Source organism: Euphorbia lathyris, chromosome 2, assembly GCF_963576675.1.
Source record: "Euphorbia lathyris chromosome 2, ddEupLath1.1, whole genome shotgun sequence".
Lineage (NCBI taxonomy): Eukaryota > Viridiplantae > Streptophyta > Magnoliopsida > Malpighiales > Euphorbiaceae > Euphorbia > Euphorbia lathyris.
Window position 1 is genome coordinate 56,255,648 of NC_088911.1, and position 11,768 is coordinate 56,267,415.

Here is an 11,768-nt window from a genome sequence, read left to right on the forward strand (position 1 = left end):
TAAAACAATATTAAAAAAACAGTCAAAATAGATTTGCTTCACATTTCAAACAACTGTGGAACATGGCAGAAAACTACGAAAGATATATGCTTCGTAGTACTTCACATTTAATGTAATTGCGAAGTCAATTTGTTTCGCAGTTCTTCGCAGTTTTACATTTCTTCAAAGTAAAATCATAAAATGCGAACCCATCAAGTTAATAAACTCTCCAAATTTTAGTCTTCAAGATGTAATCTAACTTAAAATACACAAAACTAATCTATATAAAGAAATTTATGTACGTAAAATGTGAAAATGTTGGATTTTGATTGATGAGTTAACTTTGAAATTGTTTAATTTAATAAGAGGGGTCACGATGAGTTAAATATGTAACGGTATCTCAATTGGAACAGTTCCTTAATTTACCCTTATTTGGATTTTAATAATTTAATTAATGTTTTAATTGTTCTAGTGGAAAAATTTAAACTACACATCTATTTTAGATGGGAGGGAGGAGTAGAAACTGAAAAGCAAAAGCTTGATTGGACCCCGCGGAATCTAGTCGTATTGAAGTTCAGGTTCACTAGAGTCACTGCTTGCTTCTCCTTCCACCCCGCAAAGGATAAGATGATACCACCACTGTAACCACGCAGATAAGCTTCTTCTTCTTCATGCTTACAAATGGCACCTTTCCTCTCTCTTCATATCTCTACGCCTTGCATTCTCTTATCTCCATCACTTCCCTTCTTTCATTCTCTCCCTCTCTTCAAATCTCCATCTCACCGAACCTATCGTTTCCCTGTCCAATCGCTTTCTAGCAACCCCTTTCCGCAATCAATCAATCGCAATTCACCTATTCAGCCGCCAAGAACGCTGTTTCCTGGCGGCTACAAGCGTCCTGAAATCAAGGTTCCTAACATTGTTCTCCAGTTGGACCCGGACGAGGTTTTGAGTGGTGCTGATGCTTTGAATTTTATCGACGAGGCCATTTCTAAGTGGGTTGGAATTGTTGTACTCAATGGTGGTGATGGAACTGGAAAGACCTTGTATGATGCTGCCTCTTTATTGAAGTCGCTTGTCAAGGACCGCGCCCATTTCTTAATTGGGGAGCGTGTTGATATCGCTGCCGCTGTTAATGCCACCGGAGTTGTGCTCTCTGATCAAGGTGTGTTTCGTATGCTTCAAATTAAGATTGCCATTTGTTAAATTTATATTTGGTTATATTAAAAACAAACATAGAATTTGCATTTTTTTTATACTGTCTATCCATTTTGATTCTTATCCCATGTCTAAATAAAGTGGATGAAACATGGTAATTGATATATCCGTATTCAAATAGTATTACGCGATGGTACATCCTTCTTTTAAAATGTCTCAGGGTCTATATTACTATGACTGAATGAGTGAATCACTAGAAGTTTAGGCAAGGCTAAAATGACTTGATCAGCTTGGACATTGATGTTATGACTTCTTTCAGTTCTCCAATTATAGGCTCAAACTTATATAAATGAAATTTTTTATTGCTTTGGTCCATGCAATTCCTACTCTGCTGTTGCATGTTTTTAAATTAGTTGGTATCCAATACCTTCTTGGTTCACTGTGATTTGATTTTCCAGTAGTAATACTTCGACATGGAAGGTTATGCATTTTTTTCCTTCATTACAGGTCTTCCTTCCATTGTGGCAAGAAACATGATGATGGGTTCCAAATCAGAATCAGTACTTCTCCCTTTAGTAGCCAGAAATGTTAATACACTTACTGCTGCCTTAAATGCATCTAATTCTGAAGGTGCTGACTTTCTTATATATGGTCTGGAACCAGGGAAAGATTTTGATCTAAAAATGGACTCCGGATCTGCGGATATAAAAGTACCAATCTTTGTTATTTATGATTCACGTAGAGCATCCACATCGGTTGTGGAGGCATCAAAATTGCTGAAATCCGGTGCTGGTGGTTTGGCGATGTCATTGGATAATTTGAGGCTGTTCAATGAGGAATCTTTGAACCAGTTATTTGACACTACTAGTGCATCTCAGAGAACATCCGGGGAGGAACTTAAGGCGCTCAAAGCATTAAATATAAATCATGATATTCAGGGGAGAACAAAGGTGGCTGGCTTTGTTAAATTAAATGATAGAGAAAATCAGCTTATAGAAACAGAGCGATCATTATTACTTGAAGCTATTGATGTAATTAAAAAAGCTGCTCCCCAGGTGATCATTTTATTGCAGTTAAATTTAGAATTTGGGTATTTGATTTATTTATTAAAATTGGTTTTATAAACATATTCTTCCTATGCCTGAATCAGGGTAATGGTTTTTGAGTGACAGATGGAGGAGATTTCACTTCTTATTGATGCTGTTTCTCAAATTGATGAGCCATTTTTACTGGCTATAGTGGTAATTGTGTGCTGAACTTCAACAAATTCTGGTTCCAGGGATATACATTGGTATTAGCTCTAATTTTCATATAAATTTTTTAATTTTTTCCTAAAAAAATAAAAAAACTTTAAAAGTCCTAGAAATTAAGTGATAATAGTTTTCATTGATTTTTCTTCTAAAACTTTTGGATTTAAATAACAATGTTGTAAGTTTGATCTTCACTTAGCCGAGGCTTATGTGTCAACCAAATTTTTGTTCTTTGCAAGCTATTTTATTTACATATTTAGTCGTATGACTCATATATCACATTCATTGGTCATATTGTCTTCCAAGGATCGTTTTCTTTTACCCTTTCTTGTAATTTTACTCCATTTGCGTAGAGCCAAGTGTTATTAGGTGACACTAATTTGTTGAAACTCAATAGTGAAAGACGTTGCCACCTTCTTTTCTTGCTTTGTTTTTTCTCTATTGATTTTGTTCTATGTGCATCTTCAAAATTTCTTTCCTCTTGATAATAAAAATAAATTGTAAGAAATGTTATGGTTTAATAGAGATCAGTTAGAAATGAATTCATGCCATAGGCTGTATAAAATCGTTAGTATAGGTACTTTACCATCAATTTTTTTTATCTTTGTACCAGGGTGAATTCAATTCTGGAAAATCATCTGTGATTAATGCGCTTCTTGGAGAAAGGTACCTTAAAGAGGGTGTTATTCCTACAACCAATGAGATTACTTTCTTATGTTATTCTGAGTATAATTCCAAAGAGCCACAACGGTGTGAAAGGCATCCGGATGGTCAATATATATGCTATCTTCCTGCTCCAATTCTAAAACAAGTGAGTGTTCTAAATTAGTTGATTATATACCTCTGAGTTCAGTCCTGCTATATTCTTACACTTTAATAACTGATTCCAAGGTGAATGCATGTATATCCACACAAATGCATAATATTTTTAATGGAAAGAAGCATGATAATTAGTCAATATGATACCGAGCTTAATTTATACTCAATACACTGATCTTTTTGAGTGTGAATATTTATTTTACTGCATCTTTAAAATCACTTGAATAGAGTTAGGCTAATAGCTGTTAACCAACTTAGCTCTAGTAATTCTAAGTTGTAAATGCTGATCGTGCACTTGTTGCTATTTCAGAATATCACATTTTTGCTTGATGCTTGTTAGAGATAATATAAGATCTATGATTGGGCCTTAACTGTCAGCTTGAGCTTTTAGTTCAATTGGTTCCATGACATGATCAGAGCCTCTTGGACCAAACGGTCGAGGGTTTGAGTCCTGTCAACCTCATTAGTCTGTGGAATTAAAAACACGTGGTGTGGTGGGATGTGCCTCTGTTGTACACGCTGCAAGCCCAAAGGGCATTTGTGTGTGTAGGGGTGTGTTAGAGATTAATATAAAATCTGTGATTGAGCCTTAACTATCAGCTTGAACTTTTAGTTCAATTGGTAATTGCATGTAAATATTAATTGTTACTGTTCTATTTGATGCATCATGCAGTTGACATTTTCTTATTAAACTGTGATATGAGAGTTAATGATAAGCTGCCCTTGGTTAGGATGGCATACTATAGAGGTATCAAAAGACTTAGGGTGCATTTGATAGTTTAACTAGCACATGGATTCAAAAAATTAAATTTCATCAGTTTTAATTTAAGATTGTTTGATAATATCACAAAAAAGTTTCAGTTAAGTTAAAATTGAATTGAATTTGACACTATTAATAGTAGGATTACAAGTTTTTTTAATAGAAAGGACTTTAATACCCTCACAAAGATCTTTATGTTAATTTCTTATCATAAAAGAATTGATCTTTACACTTTTCTTTGTATACCTATATTCATATCCCTTTTTCTATTTACTGAACAACTTTATGGTTTAACCATTTTAACATTTATGCTCTTCAACTTAAAATTTAAGTACTTAATTTTTCAGCTCTTCATTCTTACCTTTGCTAAACACCACCTTACATTTAATTGCAATTTGCAACATCTTATGTTTTCTTTGCAAGCTCAAAAGTCCTCTTTAAAACCAGAGAAACTGAGGTGCCTCAAAGAGTATTCTGTCACAAATGTCATTAATATACTTTGGTTCCTCAACAGAACAAAGAGATAATGTAGTTAACTCCTACTAAATAAAGGGAGGATACGCTGAGAGTGAAATAAAAGTTGTTGGAAAAAGCAATAAATATTCATTATTTCTTTCTTGTTCTGCTAAGGCTATACCTTTTGAATTATAATTATAAGTCAGCAGCTTTGCCTGCTTTTTGAGATTTATTTAATACTTTTTTAACCGCTTAAACAGATGAAAGTTGTTGATACACCAGGGACTAATGTAATTCTTCAGAGGCAACAACGCCTTACTGAGGAATTTGTGCCTCGTGCAGATTTGCTTCTCTTTGTCATTTCTGCTGACCGCCCGTTGACTGAAAGTGAGGTATGTATGACTAGTTGTACCTGCTGAATGTGGAATTTGTTAAATTTTTAGTAGAATCAGTTATATATGATTCTATGGATTTAACAGTTACTTAACGGTATGAATGATTTACTCCAAAAAAAAAAAGTACAAATGACTAGTGGTATCTGCTGAATGTGATATTTATTTAATTTTTAAGACGATCAATTGTAATATGATTCTATGGATTTAACAGTTACCTGCTTGCCATTCATGTAGCCTATTGCCTCGCAAAATATTACTGAGATATTCCACTGCTTAAAGATTCTGTTTATGAATCCTCTGCATCTTAAAATTGTGAGATTAATTTGCACGAGGTTTGAGGATTCTCTGGATATATCTTCATTGATTTTAGAACCGAACTTTTAGATTTTGCAGTTGCAACCTCAAGACCGAGAGTTTGAGAGTAGAAAGTTCTTGATTGAACGTGTTAAATTGAAGCCAATTGCTTTCACTTTCCTTGTACACATAATCTTAATGCACAATTTAGAGAAGCACTCAAGTTTGGCTGTAGAGAGGATTGAGATAAAATCAATGTTCAACAAAAGATAATAACAGTATGATTTAGGAAATAACTCGCTCCTTGTTTTGCTGTTTCCTGAACTAACTTCTCATAATCTTTTTTCTAGGTTGATTTTCTTTGTTACATTCAACAGTGGAAGAAGAAAGTCGTGTTTGTGTTAAATAAATCAGATCTCTATCAGAATACTAATGAGGTTTTTTTTTTTTTATCTTTTTGTTTTATCTAGTTGTTTATTATTGGCTTGTCATTATTTCTGTTGATGAGCCTGCTCCGTTTACCATGTTATTAACAAGTTTGCCAACCTCCTCATGATTTCGTGCAGCTTGAAGAAGCAATATCCTTCATCAAGGAAAATGTAAGGAAGTTGCTGAACACTGAAAACGTGATATTATATCCAGTCTCTGCTCGGTCTGCCCTTGAAGCTAAACTGTTAGCTGCTGAGAATCACCTAGATAAAAAATTGGCAGATTCAGAATATCATTGGAAGACCAATAGTTTCTTTGAACTTGAGAAGTTCTTGTATAGCTTCTTAGATGGCTCAACAGAAACAGGAATCGAAAGAATGAAGCTCAAACTTGAAACACCAATTACAATTGCTAATCGTATATTCTCTAGTTGTGATAGTCTTGTGAAAGAAGAAGTGGCAAATGCCAAGCAGGACCTTGCCCTTGTGACTGAAATAGTTGATAGCGTGAAAGAGTACAGAGGGAAGATGGAAAAGGAGAGCATATCTTGGAGAGCAAAAACATTGTCACTGGTATAATTTTCAAAGAAAGTATTTTGCAACATTTTCTTTTCCTCCAAACACAAAAACATAAATAAAAATATCCTTAAAGGTAGATAGTACATAGTCTTTGATTACAATGGATGGGTTTGTGAATGCATTGATGGAAATTGCAGATTGAATCGACAAAGTCACGCGTTTTGGAGCTCATAGAATCTACTCTTCAAATAACAAATCTTGATATTGCTGCATCTTATATGCTTAGAGGGGAAAAATCTGCCAAGACGCCAGCTGTCTTCAGGGTTCAACATGATATAATTGGTCCTGCAGTTTCAGATGCACAAGTGAGTTCATGGCTTTTAAACTTTTTAGGAACTGGTCTGAGTATCTCCAATCTTTGTTTTTATATTGTCCATCAAAAGTTTAACTTGGCTCATATCCCTTTCCCCCATTACGTTGGAAGTGTCCAAATCATTGAATTGTCTAGGTAACTGGGATGAGATTTTACATATCCTTTGTTATGCAATTTGAAGTTCTGCCAAAACATTTGTTTCTTCTGACATGTTTCTGAGTACTTTTGGTTCTACATATCTTTGGATTTATTTGACTTTACAGGGAATCATTTGTTTGCGTCTTCTTAATTTTTTTTTTTTTTTTTTTTTCTGTTATTATCTTAACCTGCAGAAACTACTTGAAGAATATGCATCATTGTTAAAATCAAGTAGTACTTGTGAGGGAAAGCTATATGAAGAAGCTTTTGAAAAAAGATGGCCTTTGATAATAAATCCAAACACAAACATACATATAGAGACCTCTGGGTCGCTGGATAAAGTCGATGCCCTCAGCTTGAAAGTGATGGAGAACTTCAGTACTGTGGCAGCTTCTCAGTTGTTTGAACAGGAAATACGTGAAGTGGTTAGTTCAAACATGTTTAGCAATTATTTGTTTCTTATACCAATTGAACCAAAAAACAGTATTATATACCTTTTATCTAACATGTTCTTCAATGAAAGATGCATTGGTAATCATTACACAACCTGCTAATTGTCTCCACAAGCATTTATATGTAGACACGTTTAAAAAAAAAAAAAAAAAACTTACAGCTTTGCATTTTATTAGTGGTGGTGGATTTGGATATTAAAAAGCTGAACAATCTAGCATATAGTACAGATGTATTCCTCTGATGCTCTAGGATAGATGAATTTATCTAAAAGAGACTTGGATTGATAACCCTGTAAGCATAGCACGTTTGTTTTACAAATGAAGAACTTACTTTTTAATTTATAAAATTCATTTTCTTTGAGAAGTGGAACCTGTCAACAGATTTTTGGACAAAAATGGTGTATTGAATCATAAAACTAAGAATAACAACTTGGAAGGTTTATACATAATGTGGAACAGTTTCTTATACAAATTGAAATATCTAGTGGCAACTTCTGTGCTTTTTAAGTTGTTTCATAAGAATACTTGTGCTAGAAGGAAGTTTATTTTATTTTAGAGCAACATGATTTCCCTATTCTCAAAATCATTACTCGTTTTTATTGATTTATACTGAGTTGGAATGTTTTCCTTTTGGTCTTATTAGTATTTAGGAACTTTTGGTGGACTTGGAGCTGCTGGTTTATCCGCCTCTCTTCTGACGTCTGTGTTGCCTACAACTTTAGAAGATCTTCTTGCTCTTGCACTTTGTTCTACTGGAGGGTAATTTACCTGATTTCCACCCACATTACTCAACTTCAGGATGCTATTTGTTGTTGTTGAGGTTATTTCCTAGCATATCTGATTTAATTTTCATTTCTCCAACAGGTTCATAGCCATTTCAAAATTTCCATCTCGCAAGCGAGGGATGATGGATAAGGTAGGTAGGATTGCAGATGGGTTGTCGCGTGAAGTGGAGGAGGCAATGCAAAAGGATCTAGTGGAAACTGTCGTGAATTTAGAGAAGTTGGTAAAAAGTATGAGCAAACCTTATGAAGATGCAGCTCAGGAGAGAGTAGACAAACTTTTAGACATCCAAAAAGAATTATCAGATATTCAGAAACAAGTTACAAAACTTCAAATTGAAATACAAAACCTTCATGTATCATAAATGACATTCAATTTTATTATTTGTTGATGCACCAACAATAGTGAAATGTATGTGCTTCAAAAGGATAACCTAGAATGTACGATTATCTGCATCACATGAGTAAATTTCCTAAGAATGATTATTTCTAACCTACCTTGTGTTCCTGATACTGATGATATATCTTTGTTGTTATTTTTATAAATGGCTTCTTGACTGGCTGGTTAAGGGGTCTGTTGGACTCTTTGTTGTTTTTTTTTTGTTTGTGGATTTTTTTTATTCCGAAACAGTTATAAACAGTTTTTTCTCGGAAAAAAAAAACTTACAGTACATAAGAATTTAAGAGAAAAAGAAAACAAAACGGAGTAAAGTAATTTTGCAAATAGTGGTGACAGCTGAAAGTGAATAGAGCACAAGTAAAAACCTTAATAGATAAAGGGAGTAATTATTTCTTGAAAAGGAAATGGTAATTAAAATACTAAGAATAGTTTGGGAATAAAGGCAGGAAAGTTGAGATTCAGTTTGAGGAACAATATTTATTTATTAGTACCGTCCATAAAGTTTGTCGTGGGCTTTTATAATTAATGATTACTTAAACCAATAGAATAGTGACGTACCAATAATCCTGAAAGGGAAAAGAAGAAGAAGACGTAGTTAGTGGAAGGCAAATGCTATACTATAATGGTCAAAAGGTAATGAGTGCGCCTTGTTGACATTATATATTAAACCATTAATTTTATTCCTTTGCCAAAGAAGAGGATACAATATCACACACCAACCGTTTCATTCAATATAATGGAATTCAATTCAACTCATAGGCGGAGCCACTCCAGGACGCCTTCGGCCACTAGCTCAAATTCCGGTGGTTCCGTTTTTTCTAGCCTATAATATTAGTTATTTTATGTAGCATTATTGTTTTAATATTTTATCATCACAGGAATTTTCACATGCATCTCAATAGTACGTAGAATTTACTCATTCTAAATTCTACATGTTCATTAAGGTGCATGTGATCAATACTGATTATCATTATTAATTAATTTAAATGAATTTTTAATTCTCATAACATATCTTTTCTATTAAAAATTTAATTTTTTATTTTTAATACTCAAATAAAATAATTTCTACATTCAATTTTAATTTATGAAAAATATAAAAAATTTTGAAATTAAAAATAAAAAAATAAAAAAATATTATAATTTTTTAGAAACTAGTCTCAAATTTATAAAAAAATTAAATATGTTATTTCGACACTTTTAATATTTTAACCAAAACACTAGAACAATGCGTTGGAGGCTAAAAGAATTTTACCTAACCCTATGTTGAAAAATTACCCCAACCACACGACTAAAATTAACCTTCCAAATATAAATTGCCCGATTCAAGTTAATATAATAACTACATGTAAATATTTGGATAGTACCAAAAATGATAAATAAAATTACACGTGCTGATAGGAGTGGGCACGGTTCGGTTAATCGATGCATTAGGCAAAAAAAATTAACCGAACCGTTATCAACGGTTTTTAACCATTTTAACCGAAACCAGTCCATATCAACCGGTTAACCATCAATTGGTTAACCATTAATTTCGGTTAGGTTTTTCAGTTAACGGTTTGTAACCAATTCTCACTGGTTAACCAAAAATCAACAATTAAATTTTTACCCAAACCTAAATTTTTAAACAATATTAAAATACCCATAATTTCAAAAATTCAAACAAAACGAATTCATATAAAAGTTTAGAATTCAAACACAAGTATCGAACTAAAAAACAATCCATCAAGTTTACATTTAAAACATAAAGAAATGTAAATAATATTTCGTCAAAGTACTTATTACAACATAAAACAGTATAATCTATGTTATATATTTATATTAGTCTATGTTATAATCTATGTATTTATATTAAGCAGTATAATCTATGTATTTATATTTATATTTGCCCTGCCTTTATCGTCAAATGGCCTATATATATATATTTTTAAATTTATATTTATTAAACGGTTCGATTAACCATTAACCGCGGTTTTTGAACACTCTAACCCGAAACCGAAACCGGTACCTATCTATTTTTTTAACCATTAAAAAAATCACCGGTTCGATTAACCGCTTTTTCCGGTTCGGATTACCGGTTTTCGGTTCGGTTACCGGTTTGACCGGTTTTTTTGCCCACCCCTACGTGCTGACTTGCGTATACAATATCAAATGAAATTAGTTTATTAAGTGGGTATTGGTTAAATTCGAATTGATTTGATAGTGACATTGAAACTTTTAAATCATATGAAAAAACCCATTAGAAAATCTCACCAAAACGGTAAGAAGCAAATGGGAAATATGATGAATACCTCATATAGCCTTTAGCTTCGCACTGTCACGAAACAAAGATGAACTGAGAAAATATCAAAGAAAGGAGAAAGATAGACAACCAATAAAAAACGAAATCAGGAATTTAGTAAAATGATGGTTGTTTAGAAGTTATAAATATGTTTTATGAAACTACGTCATTTTAGACAATGATTATATTAAGGACTGAACCAAAAATATAAAAAAATCGAACCAATAATCGAAACTGAATATATCATGAAATATTGATGAAAATCGAATAAAAAATATTGATAAATCAAACTAAAATTTTATTTGAATTGCAAAAGGAACAGTCTAATTGGTGAATTTAGAAAGTCAAGAACTAATTGACTTTCAAAATAGTTGAAAATTTAATTGATAATTTTGGGAAGTTTAGACTTTGAAGATATAAAATACGAAAATAGGCCAATTTTTTCATAGGTCCCATCTCTTTGCAAGGTTTTTAATTTAATAACAAGAGTCTTACCCTCAAACTTGACCAATAAAAAAACAAAGACAAAGGGAAAGCACATATTTGATGGTTAGGGGTAAGTGGGCACATATTCTCATTATATATTTATGATTATTTCTCCAAGGCCTATAAATATACTGTTCTAAAACCAGCCATGTATATATGCCAAGGAATACTACTTTTTTGGTTTCTGTAGTCACGAGATTGAGGACATAATTTGTAACAATTTGTTTCAATATTAAGGGGTATTTTTTTTTTCTGAAAAAGAATTCAATTTTTTATTAACTCGAAAAGAATTGATCCTTACAAAGAATATCTGCTAACCAATTTGGAATAACTGAACAAGAATATAGACTAGTATTGGAACATGCAAGCCGTGCAATGACATGAGCCGCATTGTTCGCTAATCTAGGTGTAAAAACAACACTAAACTCAGGAATTTGAGAGATTAGACTCTGACATTTCTATATTATAATACCGAACTCCGAAATATCATTTGTATCTGAGTTGAACGCATCAGCAATTTGTTTCGCATCCACTTCAAAAATAACTTGTGACAGCCCCAACGTTAGTACCCATTGAACCGAATTCCGGAGAGCAATTGCTTCGTCAATATTTGGACTGTATATACCATCGACCTAAGTGTTCATCCATCTTATTCCCTCTCATTCGCTGTTCCGGATAATTTCCCCTAATCCACTTCGACCGGCCGCAGTAAAGATAGCAGCATCCAAATTACATTTGACGAAACCCGCTGCTGGCCTCTTCCAACGCTCATGAATCCGACCTCTCCCCGATCTGATCTCC

The 11,768-nt window shown here is 33.1% G+C and overlaps 1 protein-coding gene across 1 annotated transcript; it reads left to right on the top strand.

Moving 5' to 3' along the window:
- Nucleotides 1–508: 508 nt before the first annotated feature.
- LOC136218289 (probable transmembrane GTPase FZO-like, chloroplastic) lies at nucleotides 509–8,298 on the top strand. The gene is made up of 11 exons (XM_066005086.1): nucleotides 509–1,144; nucleotides 1,645–2,192; nucleotides 2,310–2,378; nucleotides 3,001–3,198; nucleotides 4,683–4,814; nucleotides 5,462–5,548; nucleotides 5,678–6,112; nucleotides 6,256–6,423; nucleotides 6,764–6,994; nucleotides 7,665–7,780; nucleotides 7,886–8,298. The coding sequence occupies exons 1-11, from the start codon at nucleotides 661–663 to the stop codon at nucleotides 8,166–8,168; spliced, it is 2,751 nt and encodes a 916-aa protein (XP_065861158.1). The 5' UTR covers nucleotides 509–660; the 3' UTR covers nucleotides 8,169–8,298.
- The last annotated feature ends 3,470 nt before the right edge of the window (nucleotides 8,299–11,768 follow it).